This window comes from Sebastes fasciatus, chromosome 16 (assembly GCF_043250625.1).
Source record: "Sebastes fasciatus isolate fSebFas1 chromosome 16, fSebFas1.pri, whole genome shotgun sequence".
Classification (NCBI taxonomy): Eukaryota; Metazoa; Chordata; class Actinopteri; order Perciformes; family Sebastidae; genus Sebastes; species Sebastes fasciatus.
In genome coordinates, this window is record NC_133810.1 from 9284435 (window position 1) to 9310496 (window position 26062).

General features: G+C 38.2%; 1 protein-coding gene across 2 annotated transcripts; it reads right to left on the reverse strand.

Annotated features, from left to right (window-relative positions):
• Positions 1-11198, reverse strand: vdac1 (voltage-dependent anion channel 1). 2 transcript variants are annotated; one of them, XM_074610193.1, is made up of 9 exons: positions 11072-11198; positions 7002-7071; positions 5276-5325; positions 4776-4928; positions 4529-4581; positions 3731-3958; positions 2754-2904; positions 2026-2083; positions 1-1065 (listed from the first exon to the last, which is right to left on the reverse strand). In XM_074610193.1, the coding sequence occupies exons 2-9, from the start codon at positions 7069-7071 to the stop codon at positions 974-976; spliced, it is 855 nt and encodes a 284-aa protein (XP_074466294.1). In that variant the 5' UTR covers positions 11072-11198; the 3' UTR covers positions 1-973. The 2 variants fall into 2 exon arrangements, with proteins under 2 accessions (XP_074466294.1, XP_074466295.1); XM_074610194.1 differs by lacking the exon at positions 11072-11198 and adding an exon at positions 7160-7168.
• Between the last annotated feature and the right edge of the window lie 14864 nt (positions 11199-26062).

Below are 26062 nucleotides of genomic sequence, written 5' to 3' on the forward strand. Positions count from 1 at the left end.
CTGGTTCAAGATGTTCTTTATTTAATTCAAGGAATGACAATACTGTCAAATACGCTAAGCATGATTCCCATAACCAGTTGTGGAAGACTACCATTTCCTGTCCACTGTAATCATTATTATTTGTGTAACTGTGTGCATGAATGGTTTCCTTTCCTTTGCTCGACCAGGAAGAATCGACAGGTCTTTACCTTCCTTTGTAAGACTTCACATGTGGATTAAACTATGCAAGACTGTCAATAAAATAATATTCGTTTTACTATATGTAACAAAAGACATTTTTCACACCAAATGCACAGACACAAAAAAACAAGTGAGACGAAAACACAGAATGTCCACATAGGGGTGTAGTGTCTCTTAGAGCTAATGACAGCTGCTTACATCAGGGACAACTAACCCTTCCCATTAAGTATAATATATCAAGACAGACATGAGAGCTCTCCAGTGCAGAAGTGTGAAAATCAAACAGTTATTTCAACATACAACTTTTGAGCGAGGAGTGCTCAATGGCGCTATGCAACAGCACCATCTGGTGGTGTAACTACTCAACTGTACACGAAACTGCTCTTTCCCTTCGATCTGCATTGGAAAGCAGAGAGACATACAAATTAAAGCATTGTGTAGTGAAATGACAAAGAGTGAGGCCGACATGACTGTACTCAACGCTACTTTTCCCTTGCAAGCTACACAATTCAAGATAAAACTTTCTGTTAAACGGGTGTAGTTTTGTTCTGAACTCTGCTCTTTATTGTCAAAATATAATGTTCCCTTAAAGTGGTCCTTTAAAAGTGGTAGATCGTTGCAAGAACGATCTGACCTTTATGCTGTCTTGCCTCCAGCTGTAGCATGTCTAGGAGACACAGGGGTTTTGTGAGGGCTGGCTAATCGATAAAGGATTTGGATATTTTTTTTTCTTCTTTTTGGTGGGGAATGCGTGTGAGCTAGGAGGACTTGAAGGACGTCTGGCCTCATCCTCCTACGCCTGGAACTCGAGGCCGAGACCAAGTTTGTGGCCACCGGCGTTGATGTTCTTGCCATCGAGGAGAGCAGAGAGTGTCAGCTTGATGCCTGCAGAAAAAAAACACATCAGCATAAGCCAGGCACGGAAAAGGCAATTTATAGAAGTGTATACATTTATACATTTCTTTGCTACCTAATCCTCCACAGTCTGAAACTGTATTTTGATTATACAGGTTGCTTATGCCTAGTTCACACTACACGACTTTGGCCGTATGTGCTGCATTTGCAACATGGAGCAAAGTTGTTGTTGTTGTACCTAGAGGAATAAATACTAAAAAGCGTGTGGAAACCGGTGGAAACAGATTATTCTGTAAACACAAGTGCCAACAACAACACCGGCAATGTAGCTCACGTATGGTATAATGTCATTTACCGTTAACTCATAAAAGATCTTGCAGTGTGTGACGCCCTGTCACCGGTCTCTCATGAAGTGTGAAAACCACAACGACTTAAAGACTCCCGATTACAAGACAACAAGTTGTGTGGTGTGAACAGTACTGCGATCTGACGACTTTGAAAGTCATGTAGTGTGAACGTAGCTTTACTTAACTATTCCATTCTTGATTTACCGAAGATCCCACCATCATGTCAATTCCCCCCCCAGCATTCAATCTCAAAGCCCATCTTTCTGTAATGTTGCTACTCTTGTTTACCCTTGAGAGACTGTAGTTGTTGGCTATAAATAACCCTTCACAAGCATTGTGCAAAACTTCAAATAACTGTTCTATTTTCATCTGGGCATCAATGTAGAATAATATAGGCAGTAGCATGCATTCTCCAGCAGTTTGAAAATGCCATACTGGGGAGCCGTAATATGATCAAGGTGTACTCTCTACATGGCTAAAGATGGAATAATCCACATACACATCTTAATTCCATGGTTAAATTGTGCTTCACAGTGTTGTCTAAATTGAGTAAATATTGAAATATTGTGGTCTATGTAAACACATTCAGTGTTTTGGCCCATTTCAGTATTTGACCCCTAAGTTATATACAGAGTGCACTCACCTGGCTTCAGAGTCTGAGTGTAGCCCAGGCCCACGAGGCTGGAGTTGTTCACCTTGGCCTGCGCGGAAACCACAAATGAAAATCATACAAAGATCAACACATATTGATAAATGATAAATATATCATGCCAATGCTGGGTAATGTATTGCCTGCTCCGAGCAAAATGTTCAAATCTAAATTGTAATTTGTAAGTGCCACCACTAAAACAGTCTCACATCAGAAAGGCATGTTGGCCTCATTATTAGCATATTAATAATAGTTAAATATATATAATTACACCAACAAACAACCATTCACACTAATTGGCTCTGGGATTTAAGGACTAATGTGATAAGACATTAGCCTGGGCTTTTCTGTAGCATACACACTCCTCCCATTGGCCATTCTGGCTTGGATGAAGCTTCTCTCAGGCCCAACTAAACGTGATGTGGACTTGAATCCATCCCTCCAAGTTGGTCAGCTAGGCAGGACATGCAGCAAAGATTGTGAGTCAGTGTTGAAAGGAGCAATATCATGACTAGTCGTGATTCATATTGTAGAGGCCTAGACTGTCTCTGAAGTCAAGGCGAGTTTAACAATCTAAACCCTGCACTATGAATTCCTTGTGAAGTGTGAGTAGGTTAAAACAGGAATTCCTAATAGGGACCAATAAAGTGACATTGTCATCATACAACACGTGACTATACCACTACTACAACTACTACTACTTCAGGTTACACACTACTCACAGAGAAAGACGCATCAGGATCAATCTGATACTTGGCGGCGATGCCAAAGCGGGTGTTGCTGTTCCCGGCAGTCCAGGCCAGGTTGACCGCCGTCTCCAGTTGGTCGTTCACCTTCTGGTAGATGGAACCACCGAACTCAGTGCCATCATTTCTGAGGAAAAATAACACATTGGAATATATGTAAATGTTGATGCTACACATATGCTGTTCCCCTACAGGTGATATTTACCCCTTAAAGGGAGAAATTATGGTTTTGTAAATCTTGCATGTCTGTTAAAGAGCTCCTCAGGTGGGCACAAGGACACTGACGCAAAAGCCTACATTATACTTTGTCTGACCTCACATAACCACTTCAGCTGTAGACTGAAACAGACAGGCTTGACCAGGGGCACAGCAGGAAACAAGACTAACACCGTGCCCTGTCCCTCCCTCTCTCACACTGTCCGACACAACCTCACTCTGCCTTTTCACCCGTTATGCCTGCCAACCACTCACTCCGCCTCACTTGCAATATAGTAAATCCCATCACCTGGGTGTAAAAATAACTGCAAGGCACCTGGGTGCCCGGCAAACAGCCAAATGGGCAACAAGTTAGTCAGCCAGACAAGGACAAGAAAACTGTAGTCAGGGTCAGTCGTCTGGACCAAGTTGTTTCACTTATAGCTAGAACTTTAAGCCTATAACTTATGTTCAAGTACCACAGGACAGAAACTCTAACCTAATATCAGAATGTATAGTTTTATAGTATAGTATTTATTTACTCTCCTTGCTACCTTAAATTTAAGTTTGCATGAACTGCACCAAATTTGCAGCACCGTAGTCATTGTAAGCCATGACTATTGATAACATAACTCTAATAGTAAGATGAGGAGAAGCCACATTGGTTCAACAGGACATCAGAAAGGTATTGTGTGTGGTACAATGGAAGTATGCATGCTGGTATACTAATGACCATCTGTTGTTTCATGTAGTCTTACACATTTGTATGGAGCTGAAACTCGTCCGTCTTGAATCCAACCGCGAAGTTGCTCTGGGTGATCCTGTTCCTGCCAGCCTCGAAGGTCATCTGGTAGCCGGCCAGCCAGCCCTCGTAGCCCACCACCGCTGCGCCGTGGATGGCTGTACCGTTGATGTCGTAGTTGACGTCGCAGCCGAGGTTAATGTGGTCGCACTTGTAGCCCGTCTTGACCTTCCCGCTCTTCTTGCTGGCAGGAATGTCCAGCAGAGAGAACATGTTGTTAATGTCAGAGGCCAAGGTTTCCCAGAGCTAGAAACATCACACTGCTGTGACACTGAAACTAAAAAAGTAGTGCAGTTTATCAGGGCTACAGACTGCAACCATTTAGTCACACATGCTTACAGACATTTTTAGAGGCGGTGTGACAAAAATGTCTAAAACGATTGCTCTTTGCAATGAACAATTTATCCATTTACCTAAATGTAGTTGCAGTTGTATATTAGTGAAATGCTGTTTCTGTCTAGCAGTTGAAATGCAACATCTTTTTAATGGCCAAGTAGCTTACATGTTTGCTTGTTAAAATGTAATTATCTAAATCAATTAATCTAAATGACCCAGGAAAGGTCAAATTAGGCCATAAGTAAGACATAAAAGGTCTTCATTATATGACTGAAGTTCTATTTTGCAACGAATTGTGTAAACCTAGTCACTGTAGCTCTAAAACTGCATGAAGAAATACTGGACTTCATCCCACTGAACTCTTGAACTATCACTTTAATTAACTAAATTTGCATTGTTCTCATGGAGCTGTTCTTACCCGGTGTTTGGCGAGAAGGAGGAATCGAACGTCAGCTTAAGTCCCTTTGCCAACTGTGGAACAGGAGAGCAAGATTTAGCAAACAAAAAACAAAAGTTCAAGAGTAATTAAACTTATCAACTTGAGCATTAATTGTTCATCAGATGAAACTACAGTCCGATTTATAACAAGGCAAATGGAACCCACTACTTGAGTTACAGGCCTTGGTGAATACAAAAGGAATATAACCCCACACCCAATCACCAACCTGATCTTCAAGGGTGAGCTCGGTCCCCAGGGTGTTGTCGGTGTTCCACTTCTCTGTGAGGGTCAGTCCGTGCTCCTGCCACTTGTACTTGGTCTCCAGGGACCCAGCGACCTTGCTGGTCTCAGTGTTGGCCGAGCCTGTGCTGGTGAACTCCTGCAGACGATAGTATCGGTGTTTAGAGTCGTACTGACAGGTTACATAGCCAGATACATTACCATGTTAAAATCACTTTACTGTTAATGTCTAGGGCTGCCCCGTCTTAGTTGATTAGTCGGCTAATCTGTCATTTTGATCTCAGTACAGTATATTTGTTTGTTTTACAGCATCTTCTCAAAGTCCATTTAAAAGAAGGTAACCGAGGCCTAGGTGTCCTGGCAACATGTAGGAGATCAGATAACCAGCCACTTAGTTATCGGCCAGGAGCCTCTTAAGCTATGATAAGATGGCTGGAGCCTAGAGTGGAAGCTCGGATAATCTCATAATGACTGGCGACGACTTACCATTCCATTCTCAGACTTTGTTTTCAAGTCCAGCTTGATGACCCCAAAGCCTGAAACAGAAAATATGGAATAAAAGATGGAAATGATGTCAGGATACAATGCAAATGTAACATCCAATAATAATAACCACTCTGAAACATTTCATTATTGAAGTGAAATAGTTTTTTTTTAAACCCAATCATCAAATAGCCCTCAAAACAAGTACTACTTTTATGCCAGTATTATTAACCATGCAAAATTGTATTATAATTATATTAATACACATTCAAATAATCCCTTTAGATAATTTAAAACACATTAAATCAAGTCATTGATTAACGTCTGTGAAATAGACATTTATCAGCCTCCAGAGTGCATTTAAAGTTATTTATATGCCACTGACTGAAGGTTGGTATTGATTTGATGTAAACTCTGTGAGAGCATTAGTGCTGTCAGATATGAATAATAGCTAGAAGGCTGGTTAACAGATCCTGGCTCGAGCCTGAAGCCCCATTCCTGGCCTTACCCAGCAATTGATTCACCCAACCACACTTCACATGACCCAGAGATCTCCACGTTCATGTACTTTCAAGCCTGGTGCGATTCCTAACTCGTCCCAGCTTCCCCCTCGCTAAGCTGTCTAATAATTTAGCCATCACTGTCATCTAAAGCTGCAGTTTCCACCCTATGAAATTGTCACCAGCTCCACAACTACTCTCAGTTTCGAGGCTTTTCTGTGAAGGTGATGAACTCCCAATTGTTCCCAATTGTTCCATGTGGCCACCGCCTAACTACTACTCAACATGTGTTCAGCTAGTGGGAAGCCATAAACAGCACAGCAACTGGTTTGAATGATTTGCTTTCATTGGGCATTGGGTTGAACATTACGCAGGGGCTGGATTTGTACAATGCCTAAGAGGAAGTGTCACACCCGATCATGCAAGAAATCTCCGTGATTACTTCACAGCGCAATATAAAAAGAAGGTTTTGTTCTTCTAGTGTGTGTATATAGTGATTATAAAAAGATAGTATGAAGAATGATGTGGAAATAAAACTAGAGACAAATTCTACCACTGCTACCCTCTTCACGAATGAAGAAGCGAACATGCGATAAAAAGCCTCACATTTTATTTTTAAATAATATTTAGAGAAGCATTAGCACAAACAAGGTAAAACTGCTAAGCTGGTAGAGGCTACCAATGCTCTCCATCTCCATCATGTTTATAGAGAGGTTAATATTTTACCTAGGTTTTAAAATCTGACAATGACATATTGAAACATGCAAATATCCTGTAATAAAAGAGAGCACACCTCACAGGTAGTACTACACAGACTGTGAAAACAGCTCTATAATGTAATCTGTGGCTCTGGACGAGCTTTGTCAAGTCTTTAATGCGGTTTTATAATGAAATAAAAGCACATATGTACTGTATATACTACATGCTGCTGTTTCTCTGTGTTATAAAATGGCTTTGTCTCCATTGTTACATAGATTCATCCCTATTAGAGTGACTAAAGTATGTGAAAGCTTAAGTATTTTATAATGCATTTAATACACAGGGAATGGCTGATTTCTGCTTTCTGAAAATATATTTTTCTGTTTCAGAGGTATGTTTCATCTCTTTAGTTCATCATGGCTACACATCATGGCAGTGTTTTATTGTGATTCAAACCCCCTTTCCCTCTATATCATACTGCTGTAAATGTTGATGAAATAAGTGAGTGTGGCTGGCTGCTTGGTGCTTACCGTATCCCTTGGTGAAAACATCCCTGGCAGACTTTCCAAGGTCAATGTAGGTGGGAGGTACAGCCATCATCTGCAAAGAGAAAGAGGATGATCAAGGCTGGGACTAAAAAACTAGGCAGAAAACTGTAACAAATGTAACAGATGACATCCCTGCTGTCCTCTCTCTGTGTGTTACAGCTTTAGGACAGCCAGAGTCGATAGTCACAGAGCAGAGGGAGAGACACAGTAACCACGCTGTAGCAGAATGACAGATCAGATGTGATTCAGTGCTGCTGACAGAGGAAGGCGGGCTGTGGGAGCAACTGGAGGTCACTGATGCATAGGAAAGGTACAAATCTAATCAAGTTATTGTCTTATGCAAGACACACGGGAACACATTTGTTCAAACTTGCATTGCTATCAGCACAGAGGGCAGCTTTCATGCAAATGTGATATTTAGGCATTAGCTGTTAATTTCAGGTTTGGGTATTTTAAATACACTAAAATTAAAAGCTTTGCCAATGTATTCATCGATTCCTTCCCCCATGCCCATTCTGTTGCCCACTAGTTTACAAATTAGGGAAAGTAAAGGTCATTTTTGACACTATAGTCATTTTCCTGAATCAAACTTGATGTTTAAAAGTGGAAGAAGCCAAGTGTGAGAGTCCAACAATGAGAGTCACAAACTGAAGCACAAAGCAGACTATTTGCTAACGCTCTGGATTGGCTGTGCTCATGTGTGAACCTCTTTGTCCTTCATTTTCCTGAAAAGCCTGTTGTGCAAGACATGTCTATTTCATCATTATGTATGTCTATTTCATCATTATGTATTATGAATAGAGGTTCCATTATTCAATAGCACAACATTTATCACGGTACAGTTGTTACGCAGGCCTATTGATAACATACATGTGCATATTGATAGCAGATAGAACAGGAATTTGAACCAGGTGAATAGAAAACTTACAATTTCTCAATTAACATTTCTTGTATCCCAAGAACTGCAACTATCCTACAGTATTGCAATATCTGTTTCTGCATGATAAAATTAGGGTCGCACCCTTTAGTTGATTAGTCAACTGCTCGGTTGTTTTTATCTGTCGACTAGTCATTTTTTAAGCTGATTGACTTATTTCTAAGGAACTTATGAGCACATCTCTGATTAACACAAGATTTAAAGTGGTGCTTTAGTGTGATTATTTGTGGAGAAACTCAGTTTTACAGATCTGTCGATTAAAATCAACTAGTGTTAGTTGACTAAAAATGTCTCTGGTCGAGGACAGCCCTAGATAAAATGTCTCCAAATGATTGTTAGGCAAAAAATTACATCTGTACTCAATAATATTGAAAAAGTCTGGAGGGAATGCATAAAGTTTCTTTTAAAATGACATGAATAAGCTAAGGCTTGCTCTACCTGAAAGAGTCACCCTGCCAATCACCAAAATAACATCAGAAAATCTTTCAAATCTTTCCTTCAAGCTTATTCTCCCTCACCTTTTCTCAACAATTCTCCAACCTTTTGCTCCAGCATCGTATCCCTATGCACGTTTGGGCCCCAGATGTTTCTCTGCTGCATGCCACTATTTTCTCCTCAATTTTTGGCCTCTTAAATAACAGTGCAACATCAGCTCTGACACAACAAATGTCTGTCTATCTCCTGACATGTCCTAAGGCCCATGTCCACCTCTAGACATCATTCAGGATGCCCCCTGGACAGCCCTCTGTCTGAACCCCAGTCATCATGGGTGTACTGTGGTCATAAAGAAGCACTTGGACAGGAACTGGACTAATGTCAGGCATCTGCAGTGCCTGTTAACACGTACACAAATCGCATGCCAACTAAGCTATTCACACCCATACACAGTCTGCCAACACACACCCTGCGCATGAGTAGTTTTATAGCTTTCACACATGTCAGAGCCCGTAGAGGACGACCTTGTATATATGAAGCCTGCAAAGTCTTGTCACTGAGGTGTCCTGGGGATAATGACTCTAGGTTGAACATATCTTCATATAACAGTTAAAACCAACTAACTTTACAAAAGAAAGAGGACATCAATCCCATAGCATGATGAGGACCACTGGTGAAATGTTACACTTGACCTAGCATAAGATAAGATAAGATATTCCTTTATTAGTCCCGCAGTGGGGAAATCTGCAGTGTACAGCAGAAAAGGGGATAGTGCAAAAAAAACAGACTATTAACAAAATTGCACAAGTGGAAAATGACATTACACAGTGAGAATGAATGAATGAATGAATGAATGAATGAAATTCCACCTGAAAATATCAGGTTATTGTCAGTCTAAGTTAAGGATGTATCACTGCCCTTCAGCACCACCTTAGTTGTAGTATAATTGAGGGGAAATCCAGCTGTGATACAGACCTACGATTGATTTGAAAAGTCTAGTCTCTCTAGAGCAGGGGTCTGCAACCTGCGGCTCAGGAGCCACATGCGGCTCTTTAGCTCCTCTCCTGTGGCTCCCTGTGGATTTTTAAAATAAGAATAACTGTTTTCTGTTTACATTTTCATTTTTATTTATCATTGTTCTAGGTCTATGGTACCACGGTACGACGGAGTATTAGGGCCACATTGAGGAAAAAAATTAAATTGAGATTTCGAGAATAAAGTCACAAGTTTATGAGAAAAAAAGTTGTAATATTATGAGAATAAAGTCATAAGTTTAAGAGAAAAAAAGTCGTTGTATTATGAAAATAAAGTCAATATTATAAAGTAGTAATTTTACATGTTATTTTCTTTCGGAAAGTTATGACTTTATTGTCATAATATAACGACTTTTTTCTCGTAATATGACTTTATTCTCATAATATTCAGACTTTTTTCTTGTAATGTTATGACTTTATTCTCGTAATATTATGACTTTTTTGGCGTAAAGTTATGACTTTATTCTCGTAATATTACGACTTTTTTCTTGTAATGTTATGACTTTATTTTCGTAATATTCCGACTTTTTCTCGTAAAGTTATGACTTTATTCTCATAATATTACGCCTTTTTTCTCGTAAAGTTATGACTTTATTCTCATAATATTATGACTTTCTTTCTCGTGAAGTTATGACTTTATTCTCTTAATATTACGCCTTTTTTCTTGTAAAGTTATGACTTTATTCTCATAATATTACGACTTTTTTTCTCGTAACATTACGACTTTTTTCTCGTAAAGTTATGATTTTATTCTCGAAATATTCAGCCTTTTTTCTCGTAATATTACGACTTTTTTCTCGTAATAGTAAGACTTTTTTCTTGTAATATTACACCTCTTTTCTCGTAATATTACGACTTTTTTTCTCGTAATATTACGACTTTATTTATCGTAATATTACGCCTTCTTTCTCATACTATTATGACTTTATTCTGTAAATCTCTGATTTTTTCCCCCTCACTGCATTAGACTTATATACTATATACTTAGACTATAAACTCAAATGTTTTGCAGCTCCACATAGATTTAGTTTGTTTGTTTTTGCCTTAAATGACTTTACTTTTGATAGTAAAGGTTGCTGACCCCTGCACTAAGTTAAGGATGTACCACTGCCCTTCAGCACCACCTTAGTTGTAGTATAACTGAAGGGAAATCCAGCTGTGATACAGACCTATGATTGATTTGAAAGTCTAGTCTCTGTAGAGTGAACACAGCTTGACTCAAGACAAAGAGGTTATATGAAGAGGCAGCATCTCACTGCACCTCGCCTGCTAACAGATTAGCATTAGCTCTGTATCAAGGTGGACAGCGGGCAACTGTCTCCAGAGAGACACCTTAAGGCAGGTTAACAGAAAGAGACACAGTTAAGAGTCAACAGGGTAAAACAGTAAGATAGCTAAGCTTCTTTTACTTCTGCTACCTGACTATAACTGCTGACCACTGACTCCTGCACTGTCTGTCAAATGACCGCAGCATTAGCACACCATGCTACCAGCAGCTATGCAGAGGCCTACTATATCATCTCTGCTGCATCTCTCCGGTTAAACATCTCCAGGCTGCAGAGGTCAGAGTCCTCCAGCTGAGAGCAGTGGCAGAGCAGAGCAGTGAAGATGTTGCATTTCAGTAGTAGATAGGCTTCATAACTTACCTCTCTCTGTGTGTGTTCCTGTCCTGGTGGAGAAGGGGCTTGTCAGCTGCACAAAGAGGAGGAGAAAGAGAGGGGAGAGAGCAGGGAGGTGTTTGCGTGGTGACGGCGTTACGTCATCACGTCACGTTACAAGTCACGCAAGCAAGCAGAGGCAACCTTGTCAACGTCATTGATTAGAGGAATCAAAAAAAAAAACCTACTCCTATCACACCTCGTCTCCCAAACTATAGTTGGTGGATGTGGCTTTAATGAGATCAAAATCCCAAACAAAACAATTAGAAATATGTTTAATCACATCTCATACCATATAGTATCTTACAGAACTCAAATTTTACAAATCTATCAGAAAGAAACTATTCACATGTTCCGAATTAAATATCTAAAATTCCCCATAACTCCCAAAGCAAAATAAATCCATTTTAAAATATTAAACGGAGTGTATTCATCCAGTGATTTGTTGCGACAACGATTTGGAATTGAAACCAATAACTGTGTATTTTGTGATGATACTGAAACTACTGATCATTTATTTTTTCATTGTATGTATTCTGGAGCTTTATGGCTTCTGATATACATGACTGGCTTTTCTCTAAAGTTTCTCATCTGGGAAACTTCTCTCAAAAAGGACATTGTTTATGGACTTGTCATGGACAATAACAAAGATGACTTTCTGGTGAATTACATTCTCATTCTTGGAAAATTTTATTTGCACAAATCCAAGTATATGAAAGTGAAACCTAGGTTTAATGTGTTTCATTCTGAGTTTATTTCTTACATAATAGCCCTTAAAGTCATGAAAAACAAAAATTGCACAAAAATGCAAACTGCTTAGCATAACAGAAGAATATGAATTACAGGTACAACCCTATATCCCTTAATTTAATTTATTATTATTTTCATGTATAATTTTACATATTTTATTTGTTCTTGTTCTGTATGCACCTTTTCCTTTTACTTGAATGCAATGATCTATGAGCCATGTTGTTTGTAAATTTGAATTTGTTTAATAAAATAAAAAAATAAAAAAAACCTTGTCATCGTCAAAGATACAACATTCAAAACAAACAACAAGATGGTTCACTTCAGTATTTCAGCCTGAGCGGCATTAATGCAAAAAAAAAGTGAAGGTATCAAAAACACATTACTACTTTGCAGTTAAAAAATTAACAATTATTTTATTTCAACAGGAAGAGTAAATAATGCTTTAAAAAAAACACAACAGTATAAAATATACTCAGTGGTGGAATGTAACTAAGTACTTAAATACAATTTTGAGGTACTTCTACTTTACTTGAGTATTTCCATGTTCTGCTACTTTCTACTTCTACTCAACTACATCTCAGAGGGAAATATTAGACTTTTTACTCCACTGCATTTATCTGACCTACTTTAGTTACTTTACAGTTTCAGATTATTAATACAAAATATAATCACATTACAATCAAATTACACATATTACTGTGTGCATTCCATATTTAAAACACAGAAATATTGACAATTTGTATTATTTTTTATTATTATTAGTAGTAGTAGAAGTAGTAGTAGTAATGTTTTTTTTTGTGTGTGACTCAGGGAGTTAAGTTGATTCCCACACAACTTAATTGCATAGTAAAAAAAAAAATCCAATTTTCTTGAGTGGACCCCAAGCCCAATATCTCATAGTGTCTTTCATTCACTATAGAAATTCAGAATGTGTCTCTTTATCCTGCTGCATGATACGCAGGAGCATCCTGACTGGGACACTGCTCCTAAAACTTTGAATGCAAAGCTTCATGTGTACCTGCCTGGCTGGCTGGCTGGTGTTAATTCCAGGCTATAGGCATCCTGTAATATATTATAGAGTGATATATAGGCTACAAATAACACAGGTCAGCACTTTTAACACTAGATAGATAGATAGATAGATAGATAGATAGATAGATAGATAGATAGATAGATAGATAGATAGTAACTTTATTGATCCTGAGGGAAATTCAAGTTTCCAGCATCACAGTTCCATAGTGCAAAACATGTTAGTAAAAAGGCAGTAAAAAAGTTAGTAGTGCAAAGTACAAAAAAATATACCAGATATAAAAATACAAGATGAAGAAAACTGTCAAAAATGAGTACAGTGCAGGGTAACTCCAGTAGCTTAGTCTATGAAAGTGCACTGTATGCATTATTATCTGTCCTGCAGACCGTCCTCCTTTATCCTTCATTCCTCTGCCATAAGTTATTACAACCGAAACCGGAAATAGCATGAAGTGTTTCGGTTAGCGTCATTCTCTCTAATATCGGCTGTGTACTTTGACGCATGCGTAGTTGACCTCTGGCAGCACGCAACTCCTCCTTCCGCAGCATCCCTGGGAATAAAATGTCCCTTTAACAGCTGACTGCAGATCAGCCTCCTGCACCTTCATCACATCATGCAGTTTATACAAACTGTACTGGAACAGAGGAGATGACAGGAGGAGATATGGCTCCTCTCAGCAGCTGCAATGTTACATCACATCTGTGCAGCTCAAGATGAGCTCAAAGTTGACCTCTGCTGTTAAATGATGAAAGTCATTCACAACCTGCAACTAGTATTTTTACTCACTTCACTTGTGGTATACAGTCACTCCTTATGGTGGCCATGCTAAATTCGACATCCAGAGCATTAATATAGCATTAAACAACTATTTGCTCTTTAAAGACATAGAGGAGTATATGTCTACCTGAGCAGAGAATGAAGTTGCTCTCGGTTGTAATCGTAATCCGAGTTTCTCCATGCTTTGTTGACATCGCCGGGCCGACGCGCTGTTAGTTACCGCTGAAAATGCCATCCAGACCGACAGCGTCATCGTGGAAGCGCATATACCCAGCCTGTGGTTCCCCCAGGTAAACACTGTTAGCTCTGTCAGCACTTTTGCCGTTGTTTGCACTGTTAGGTGTTAGCACCGTTAGCGCCATGTTGAGAGCAGTGTAGAAGCAAAAGGTACACAATGTACTTTTTGCTCCACTACATTTACTTGTAGTTACTGGTTAATCTTTAGGTTAGTAGTTTACATAAATGTAGGTATTCTGTGTATAAATAGGATGTTATTGTTACATATCCACTTTATAGACTGCACATATGTACATATTACATTACATTTATTTATTGCACATACTACATTTATTTATTGACGGACTGCACACACTATGTTCACCCATTCACTCTGTATCTTTTATATCTCTATTATTGTTTTTTATAATTTTTGTATACCTTTACCTCTCCTGTGTTTCACTCTGTTTGCTGATGTTGCTGCTTTGACACCTGAATTTCCCTTAATAAAGGTTCATCTTATCTTATCTTATCTTATCTTATCTTATCTTATCTTATCTTATCTTATCAACCTACCCAACAGTAGCCGATACAAAGTATAGTGTATATAGTAATAATAATCCAATAATATAATATATATAACACTGAGAGGGATCATTCTGCTGCATAAAGTACTTTTACTTTTGTACATTTTGTTGATATTGCTCATGTAGCCTACTTTTACTTAAGTAAGGTTACAACACGGCTTTTACTTGAAACAAAGTATTTTAAAATTGTAGTATTGCTACTTTTACACATCAGTCTGATTTATATGTATGTATCATATATAATATTAATATTACAACTGCATTACCACAAGATAAATATTTCCTCTGATATAGTTACACAGACATATTTTATCACGGATATACTGTTATTTTACATTACTTTCAGATTCTTACAAAAAATATCATATTTTAAAGTCAGGTGAGTCGTATATTCACAAGTAAAATAGAGGGTAAAGCAACTGACTTGCTTTTCCCTCCTGGTTGTGAATGCAGAGCTGGGTTATGAAATGTTTTGCAGTTTAATTTTGTGTGCAGAATTCGCAGAAACACAGCAGTGTGGTTGAGTTGGGGGAACGTTGCCAAACCCTTAAGGTGCTTCCTTTGCAACGGGTACAGCTGGCAGCAAAAAGCTCATTCTGAGAATCCTACACCTCTTTCACCCATAAATATTTTAAAATTTCATTTATTTGCTTCTTATTTGTTATACGCTCACCCCTGATATTTCTTTTTGCTACTATAAGGGACTGTAGATATACACAGTAAATATACTCAAACCACTGATAAACAAAACTCCCCCTGCCTGATATAAGCAGCCAGTTTATCTGTCAGTTCTGTCAACAGTTTGATGGTTGCAACATCCGTTCTATTTTCTGAAACAAGGAGACAAATACAGGATCCTGCAGCAACTGGGCTTCTGCTTGTATTAAAACAGTTTTAAAAAAAACACACAAATTTGATAGAGTGAGTGGGTTGATTATAAGAGAGGTTGTGCTCAGTTTTAGACAGTAGATGTCAGTGTTGGTAACAATGTGAAAAGGATCACTGGTGTCAGTAAGTTGGGTATTTCGGAGAAATGAATGCACTGTGGCTTAGCAGCAGACGAAGAATCACATTTTAATTCAGTCCCTTCTCCACGGTGTCTTTTATGAACTGTTTCAGCAACATTTAAAATTTAATTCTTTAACTTTTCTTTTCTTTTTTATAGATTTTTTGTGGGTCGAGATTAATTTGCAAACCTTTTAAATATAACAAAAATGTACCTCCAAAACACCAACTTTTCATGAACAAAGAAAAAGAGCACAATTTTCAGTTGTTTTTTTTTTCCAGACAATCTAATGAGTTTTTAAATGGTTTATTCGTCTTAAAAAAATAAGAGAATAAAACAGAAGAAAGGAACAATTAATCATTTAGTGTATCTGAAAAGCTCCCAATGACCAAATTTTGAGATACACGTTTTCACTGGTCAGTGACAAAATATATTTAAAATGTATAGATGAATACAACAATCTGATTTACTTTTAATTTTATTAACAAAATGTACCCACGCTCTACATCCAACATTGTTTTATTGTTTTATATAGTATATATAATTGCCATAAGTAACTAAAATGTTCTATAATGTTTTTTTCTCCCACATACTGCACTACAAACTGAAGTACTATATTTTATTAGTTTGTGCCTCACTCAAGTGTTTCCAATTTATCTCCACTAGTTTAAGACTCAACTGCAAGCAAAATATTCTGCTCAGAAACATTTGTCAAAGAGCCTGCGTTTACTTGATTCTTTATGGAAAAGGATTAACATGCAAAACATTTAGTTTATAAGATTAACTTGGAGAGAAAAGTCAAAGCCAAACATATTTTTTCACTTGCCAGGAGGACTTTATATTGAACATGTGGTTTTTTTTTTAAGTACATTGAATATTAAATACGGATTAGTGTAGTTCTCCTGTTACTTAAGTATAGACTTTTTGGAGTTACTTTTACCTGTGACAAGCTGCAGCAGATTTGCTTCTTAATAGCTTTAAAAGCTTCAAGAGTGTTACTTCTTCAAACAGTGCCGACTGGCTTTATTACAAACTTTTTTCCTTATAGGTTTTTGTCACATTTTGATGCAATTTTGTTTGGGAGAATTTAATGTTTTCAAGATTTGCTGAAGGCAGCTATGATGGGAAACAGTGATTAATACCATTAATTAAAGTCCCAATTGTAAACAGCATGGCTCATAAATAAAAAGAGCTGTCACACGACGGATGAGGAGAGATGGCTCATTCCTCCACCAGCATCCACAGCTTGTTGTCATTAAACAAACATATTTAACTTATTTCCTGATGTGTATTTAGAAGTTTCCATCTCTATTTTTTATGTCCCTGCATCACTGAATCTCAAGTAACATTTAATCAACAACTAGTAACATGTTTGTCGCCTGTCGGTCGCCTTCAGAGGCAAGCCAAAATTCATTTCTAGATTATCCTCGAGTCATATCTGGATGCTCTGCTTTCATCCCCCAAGCTTCAAAGCCAACGCTACGCTCACTTCAAACAGCCGTCACAGAGTGCCAATCAAATCCCGCTCCAGAAGACAACAAACACTACAGAAAATGTTAATCAACCCGGGCCAAGTATCACCAAAGTAAATAAAATAAATTGTAAACAGATGCCATAATTTGCAGCATATGGACAAATAAGGCAGTATGTCATCTTTCTTTTTCTTTCTTTTTTTAATTCAGTGGTTCACACAGGGTCCAAGCTCCTCTACCTCTCCCACTTCCCTCCATCCATCCATCCATCCATCATTCCATCCCAAACCCTCTCTTATGAGTCAGTGACTTCACTGCATGCTGCTGCTTTTTCCAGCCCAGCGTGGAAGTCCATAACCCAGCGTCTGGTTAATACAGGGGCATAAATCACTTCACTCGTGTTCCTGTGTTCAAACAGTCCGAAACCAGTAACCTTTTTACCTTCGTCTCTGCGGGATCAAATGCAACATTCAGCATGTTTAAAAGGTTTTTGTAAAAGGTTTAATGGTTCGAAAGTTTCCATCCACTCCCTTAAAATTTGTGCCATCAAATGGGACGGTGAAAAGGATGACAGGTCCAAATGGATAAATAAAATCGCTCATTGGGCGCAGTCCAAAAGCATCAAAATGAAAAGTACCGATGCAAAGCGAATTGGTTTCCATGTCATGAACTGATGTCTTTCAACAAGAAATATTTTAGGACTCAAAACATAATCTCCAACATCCTTGTGTGAAACCACTGATTAAAGAAATACCTTTAACATAATTGCTCATTTTAAAAAGTAAAGGATTAGATTTGGAATAGCACATCTGTGCTGTCTTCATAGTTTGTTGTATTTCTAACCATCAGACAAATCAGTCATTTAACTGTATCTGATAATAATGTGCTGCTCTGTATAAATAACCAACCACAACTTGTCCTGTGACAAGCCCAGTGATGTAATGTCTACAAACAGAGACAATGTGAATGTGTTTCGCTAAACAATAAAGATCTGTTGGCTTTCGGTATTTCTTCCTCTTCACATTGTTGAGAGTTTTATATCAGTGAGGCATTGTTCTCCTGTGAAAATCAATCAAAAACAATATGAAGCTTTAAGTTTGTCTCAAATATGTTGAATTCTTTTTAAAGTCCCTTTAAATGTCAGGGAGTCAATGAAAGGCAGGTGGTTGCTCAATCACTTAAAACAACTTGGAAACAAGCAGTTTGTCCTTGTGGTTTTAAATTAACGCAACTTAAAGATGCATGTGTTTGTTTGCCTTGTTTTGTTTATAAGTGGTTGACATGATAGGAAAAGTGAGAGATGCGTTCCTTCCTGCCTGAACTTTGGTAAATAGATTGGAGGCATGAGAAAATGTCAAGACTCAACTGTGGTCAGAGCGCTGCTGTGGAGCAGTGACTCACTCTCACTGTGAGGGTGTGTTTGTGTGTATGCATAGGTGTGTGTGTGTGTGTGTGTGGCTGAGAGAGAGAGATATAAGGTTTGTGTGTGGTGCGTTGTACGTAGCAGATGCAGCGATCTTTATCTCTCATTCATGGCGTCCAAGGAAATGTAGCGTAAGCTGGTTAACAGTCATTTTCTCAGTATCTGCCTGGCAGAGATGTACTGATGATAATCACTGCCGTGTCGCTCAGGCAGACACCTGCCGCCTTGTTCTGTGGAAACTGAGGTGATGCTGCAGCATTGCCCAATACTCCTCTCAGTGCATTGATTGCCATGCTGTGAACGCAGTATTACCCAATAGGGATGAGATGTAGGGTAAACGCACTGCAACCTTTAGTTTAGTGCAATAAGTTGTATTCACTTAAAGATTAATTTACAGTGGGGCTGTCAATCGGTTAAAATATAATATCGGAATTAGTCGCATGAATTAATTGAATTAAATGAATTAATCGCAAATTAATTGCACATTTTTATCTGTTCAAAATGTACCTTAAAGAGAGATTTGTCAAGTATTGGATACTCTTATCAACATGGGAGTGGACAAATATGCTTGTATTATGCAAATGCATGTGTATATTTATTATTGGAAATCATTTAACAACACAAAACAATGAGAATTATTGTCCAGGAATCCTCACAATTTGGTTTTAATTAGTTATTTGATGCTCTAAAAAGGCGATGAGATGTCATGATTGGCGTCTGTGATTGACAGCTGCTCTGAGTGAGCTAGTTACGGAGCCGGATTCTCTGCAATTGTACGAGAGACGAGGTGTAACTTTAACTTTCCATAACCGTGACAAGTCTGTGTAATAGAGTATGTGTGAATTTGATCATAAATGTAGTTACTAGTTGTTGTGTCTTTCTAGCCCAAACTGCTGCCGTGGTGCTAACGTAGCAGCTCGGTGGCTCCCACTAACAAGCTTGGCTCGTGATTGGCTCGGGCGGCTGTGTGTGCGGGACCTCGATACCGCGGCTCCAGCCCTCCCGATCACTACTGTGCAGGCTCTGGCTCCAAATGACGTCAAAATGTCAAGATGGCATCTCCCGATATTATGGCTTCACTTACAGCGGGAGGAAGTGGAGACGCGTCGTCCCTCTATATATACAGTCTATGGTGTTGACTTAACCGTTTGTACGCTCACATCTGTTCTAAACTAAATGTGGACTTCACTTATAAACACTGGTATAGTGTGACACTGTCAGAGTTAAATGAACACTGACCATTAGTCACCTTTAAAGACAAACCTGCTGTAAGTAATGACAGAGCTCTGCTATGAGGTTGGGCTGGGAACCTCCCGTGGTTGTTTTAGGCACTCTGGATAAAAGCGTTCACCAAAAGACATCCAATACTTCAAATGACTCCAACTAAAGCCTATATTTCTGGCCACATTGATCAGGATTAGCTTGTATCTGATTCACATCTGCCATCGATAATCACAATATGAAACTTGGCAGAGAGAGAAGAGAGCTGCGGCCCTGCCAGCACTTTTACCACAAACTCTCAAACTGCCACGCCGAGCCTCCTGCCATACACTACATCGCTGCACCCAGCATCAATGTGTGTACTGAATACAGGACCCTGTAATCAACAAATTCTCCATATTCTCCCCCTCAGGTGCCTCGCCAACATCAAAGGAGGTAAAGGATGGTGTGGTATCTCTGTGTGCCTGTGCCTTCTACTGTATAAAACAGCCCCGAGAGGCAGGCGGGGAGCAGCCGAGGAAATTGAATTTCATCACTACCACGTTGCTACCTGGCAGGTAGGGCTGTGGTTCATTTTGTTTGTAGTTTTGTAGGTTTCGCCTGCACCGTGGTTAAGAGCTGATCACACCAAACGCCAGGATCAGATATGAAACTCCCCTGTTTTTTATGATACTGTAGAGAGCAGAAGTGGAAAAAGTACCAAAATGTCACTCATTAAGACGGTTACTTCAACGAAAGTTTGGGAAATTCCCAGTTTAAAACACTTCCTACCTGAAAGTTAAATTTACTGAAAGTAAAAATTACAAATTTTCCATGAAATGAAACATATACATCAACACAAAGCCTATTTCAAGCAATTAACAAAGTTACAAAATAAAGTGAATTAAAGTGAGATTATAGTTCACATCTCAAATGTCTGACGCCACAACTGGAACATTTCGGTTCTTATAAAGTTGTAATCTACTCTGTAATTAATGTCATTTAAAATCTAGATAATTTCCTGTGAGTCAAACTACATAAGTGAAATTTATTGAAAACAAAAATACTTCCTCCAGCTGTACAAGTGCACAAAAGCTTCTTTCTTCAGTTTATTACTTATTGATCACTACATTGCCCCCTCTTAGTCGACTAACATTTCTTAAGTCGATTAGTCGTTTTTTTATCCTTTTTTCATGCTGAATGACTTATTTCTAAGAAACTTGTGAGCACATCTCTGGTAAACACAAGATTTAAAGTGGTGCTTTTGTGTAATTCTTTGTGGAGAAACTCCGTTTTACAGATCTGTCGATTTAAATCAACTAATCGATTAGTCGACAAAATCAAATGAGTGATAGTCCACAAAGAATTTCTTTGGTTAATTGGTTTCTCTCACTCAAGGTAATAAAGTATGTGTTTAAAATCAGTCAGCAGTAGATCAAAGTATAAAATGAATGACTTGAAAAGCATTCTTTAATATGAAATTATTTTATTCAAATATCTTTTTTAGTTTTGAGCGTGGTTTGCTGACTGATCGCTGTTGCTCTTTGACACTTTGCTCAAATGTTGAAGTTACTGGGGTTAATTACTGGAGCAAAGGCCCAGACAGACAGAGAGAGAGAGAGAGAGAGAGAGAGAGACTAACTGAAAATCCCTGGCACTGAGCGTTGAGCCCCGAGCCAGTAACCTTGGTGTGCTTTTTGATCCTGACTTGAATTTCACATCAGAACATTAACCAAAACTGCCTTTTATCTTCTCCGGAGTGCAGCCAGATACTGAAAGGCAGATGAATGCTTTTATCACCAGCTGACTACTGTAATTCTTTCTCTTCTGGAAAAGTCTAGATAAACTGCAAATGCAGGCGCAGATGTTTCATTGGTTGCATTTTAGAATTTAAACATCTGTAATTTGTTTTTAAATCACTCAATGGACATCTTAACATGTTTGTTCTTAACGAATGTTCTCCCTCCCACTGGATCTGTTTTTCTTTCTTAATTTCAAGACGTAATGTTTAGGTTTCAGAAGACTCATTTTATAACAGTTTTAATCTAGCCTCTTTTATTCACATTATTTTATTCGTTCTACTAGCATCATTACTTTATTTCGTTATGTCTCCATTGATCTTTTTCTAATTTCTCTATGAAGCACTTTGTTGTGCAATCTTGCACGAAAAGCATGCTTTGTTGAAGCTTCTCCTTTTTATTTGAAAGGTATTTTTTTCTGTGTCTATCAACATGTACAGTTGCCAGTTGTGTCGAGATTTGGTAGCAAATATATCTTTAATATCTTAAAGGTAAAGAGCCGTTGAGAAGCAATAGATGTGCACACAATTTCTCATTTAGCACCTTTAAGGCATTGATTTTAATGTTTGTATTGCTGTGTTAAACTGGGAGTTCACTGAACTAAAGTTGAATCATTAGTTCAAAGTTGTGAGTTTTGAAAAATTTAAAACCAACTGAGTGAAGTTAACTGAAGTTGAGAAAACAACTTCCTTGAATATAATCAACAATAGTTCAGTCACGCTCCTACAGTAAACTTATAAACAGATTTGTTTTCCTTTCACATTTTTTTCAGCTTTAAGAGTTTTTCTTAAGACATAAATAACTTACCATTGTGGCTGCTGATGGATTCAATTTGTGCCAGAGACAACATGTAAGTGACTTTATTGAAACATGTGTGTCTGGGGACTGAATTCAATATTAACCTCCATATTGTGGTTTGCTTTGTTTTCATTATTATGAAAAGAAACAACTTATCTTAATGTATATTTACACAGCAAGTCTCCATCATGTGTGCTTTTTCTTCAAACTATAAAAAGAAAGGTCTCCGGAGAGTTTTAACCCTCAAAAATGCATGATGGGAAGTATGTTTCTTTAGAAATGTAATTTAATGAGATTAGTGAACTCTCAGTAGTACATTTATTCAACTCATCATATCAAGTCAAAAGACTTCCAGTCAGAAAGACTCATGTTTATAAACTCTAAACTGATCTGAAAGAATAAATAGAAAATAAAGAAATAAAGTTATATCAACTTGAATGCATATCTTATACTTAACTTCTACTTAAAATCAGTTCCATTAACAGCTACCTGAGAGGAGGTTACAGTTTGTGATACTCAAGTGGTAAAAAGACATTTTCCATAGACGGGTGTCTGATCAGTGCTGAGATCTTTCACTGGTTGTGTAATTCTGTGTGTCCTTAAGACACACGCCTCAGCGTCTTCACAAAGCATCTACTGTAGATGTGAAGAGCGCTTTCAACTGAAAGAGATGTGAAGAAATCAGACAGAACTGTTGTCTGGGCGCAAACAATGCTGTTTGTTGAGATGCTGACGGTTAAATCTAAATGCCAGGCCCACCTCAAGCTAACATACAGACAGCCACTCACACAACAAAAGGCACATAGACACAGATACAGATACACGTATGCTTACAAACACATCTACGCACACGGACACAAAAAAGACAGAGTATTGTCTCTCTAACTGTGTCTTTCAATACCAGAAGGTTCTCCATAAAACAATACACAAACATCTGTTGGTGGGCAACTGTTTGAAGTCAAATCAAATTACTTTCATTCAAAGTTGGTGATGACAGATATAGATGCAACAAAACGTGCCATAAATACATTTGCAAACAAGAATACAAAAATAAATAATTAAATAAAGGCCATAAAACATTCTAATCAAAAGCTAAAGAGGGAGGTTTTTATATTTAAAGAACACTCTGAACTCCTCCAGTGCAATATAATATGATGTTCAAACGAATGTAAAGATTTTAAAATGGGTGGAAGTATAAACTGGCATCATGGGGAGGTTTCCAATTTGTTACACTTTTTGGGTTGTTTTCCTTTCTAAAAAATGAGTCGATATCCGCACTTCTGTTAGCTATAGCTCCTGTTCCAGTAGTCTTTGTTTGACAGTTCAGTTTTGAAAATGGCATTATGGGAACTGTAGTTGTTGAGTCTGAGTGACATCTAAGTAGCAGATCGTTCATAAGTTCAAAAGCAATGCATATACAATCAGTTGTACGTTTTACAATTTTTTTTAGCGAGTGTTTGAGCCAACACTAATGGATGTTTTTGGTGTCTATATATGTTCTATACCTGTAAAGGTGCTCTATACAATATCCAGAGCAACTGGGTTATATAACAATATAATACGCCTTCGGATGTTTTCCCAGGGCATAAACAAACCAGTTTCCTTTTTTTAATCAAGCTAGTGTCATATATAACATCAAAACTTTAATTACATGCTATGGCAGATGTAATTCATATAGTCAAAGTCACATCTCCATTCAGTCAGGCTTCTTTAGTTATGATGAAGTACATTATTATCTTTCAGCTCAGTCAATGCGAAAAGACCAGCTCTGCTCTTCCTTGATCCCACTGACTTTATTTTCACATGATGCGACCTCAAACCTCAGTTACTCTTCCCAGACAAATACATTTTGTCAATCACAACAGGGCAGTTACACACCAAAACCCCAAATAAATGTTTAACGCAAAAATGTTCAAACCCTCAACAGCCATACATCACCATGACATTCAAATTAGTGCCATATCAACCTAATCTCACCAGAAGCCATGCAAGAAGAAATGTTTCCGATTGTTTCTGTGTGTGTTTATAACGACCAGGAGACAGAGCCGATGTGGAGATATGTGTGGTGACGCATTTGTCGCCATCGCGACTAGGGCCCTATAATCTTTCCAATCAGGAAAACCAGAACAAATTAGGTTGTGCAGCGCTTCCAGTGTGCCATCACTATAAATCATCATCATGACCCCGAACATGCTCAAGTACACTCTGTAACAACAGGGCCTGGGAGAATAATGTTTGTTCCCAAGATTGGTCCACAAGTGTTGGATGATATACTGTGAGAAGAGTCCCATTCACATCTATTTCTCGCACGCTTATTGTATGGTAGAGTGAAATATGTCACAACCATAGGTTACAGGATGTGCAGGATTTGGGTTTGGCTCTTGTTCCTTTTTCATTACAGGGTTTGTTGGCTGTGAACAAGCATCAGGCGAGTCAGTGTGATTGTTTACTGTCACAGTGAGAAAGTACGGCGCCATGAAAAAACACCAAAACAAAGGCCTGACAATGAAGTTGTGTAAACAGCGAATAATATCTATTATATTATATATACAATTTTTGTTTCTCAGAGGACAAACCAGACCGACGGCGAATTCACACCAGGCAGCAGCTAAGTCCAGCTCGCTGCATTTTTATAGCATCAAATAACTTATTAAAACCAAACTTATAAAAAAAATGAACACGTGAACATACATTAACGTGATAAGAACTACCTAAAATGACAGAAATCATCTTTGGGGAGAATTTATTTGACGTGTACTTTGACTTTTTAGTTTGGCCCATGTCCCATCCACTAACATGGAGGGGGCGGGGTTTATGACCTATACTGCAGCCAGCCACCAGGAGGCGATCAAGATGTTTTGGCTTCACTTATGGGTAGCTGTCATTTCGTCCATCTTTATATACGGTCTATGGTGCAGATGTTTAGTACAAATAATGTTTACCATGTTACCATTTTAGTCGTGTTAGCATGCTAACATTTGATAATTAGTACTTAACACAAAGTACAGCTGAGTTTTGCAGGTATTCGGTCATTAACCAAAGTATTCAACAAATTACAATTTTGTCCTGATGGTGGCGCTAGAGGACTGGTTAAAGGATCACCAAAGTTATTGTAATGTATGAACCAAATTTCATGGCAATATATCCAATAGTTGTCAAGACATTTTATTTTACTCATAACCACAAATGTGAACCTCATGGTGCTGGTCATGATGTTGGCAGAAAAGTGAAGAGATCACTAAGTAAAAAGGATTCATCCTCTGGGGACTAAATGAAAGAGTACAAATGAATCATGGCGATCAATCTAATAATTGTGGAGATATTTCAGTTTGAACCACAGTGGTGGACCAACATTGCCATTCAAGAGCCAGATTCTGTTGATGCAACTAACATGACTAAAAGTGAGGCAGATCTGTTCCTACGCAGCAACTTTTGTTGTTATCATGATCAGTTGTTCACACAAACAAAAAGAAAATGCAAACCAGTGAGGTAGAAGAACATTTTCTGGGTAATTTAGAACAAAGTTGTATTAATATGTACCACTGTTAAGGGGAGATTTTCACACACAAAAAACATTCTTGTGTCCGTTTTCAATGAGAAAGCACATTTGCTGAAAAGACACCAAACAGAAAATTCACTTTAATTCAGCTGATGCTGTTTTCAGTCTTGTGTTTTTTCCACATATTTTGTAAAGTAAAAATGTAAATAGAGAAAGAAGGAGTAAGACCAGAGAGAAAAAAGAGATAATAAGTGAAAGAGAAAAAGGCAAAAAGGAAGTAGTAAATGGCCAAAAAGAGAAAAAGCAAAATGGTGAGGAAGAGAGGAAAGGAAAATAGTGAGAGGAAGACAGACGCAGAGAAGGCGAGAGAGCCAGAGAGGACCAGCTCAGTTCCAGTTGGATATCCAATCTGTGTTCTCAGT

What these genes read in the sequence shown, in the direction of transcription:
- vdac1 (XM_074610193.1), bottom strand. Translation starts at nt 7,071, where the DNA reads ATGATGGCTGTACCTCCCACCTACATTGACCTTGGAAAGTCTGCCAGG. An exon ending in AGCTCACCCTTGAAGATCAG is followed by an intron (nt 4,582 to 4,775) that starts GTTGGTGATTGG and finishes CCTGTTCCACAG; the next exon opens with TTGGCAAAGGGACTTAAGCT. An exon ending in TTTCAGCTCCATACAAATGT is followed by an intron (nt 2,905 to 3,730) that starts GTAAGACTACAT and finishes ATTTTTCCTCAG; the next exon opens with AAATGATGGCACTGAGTTCG.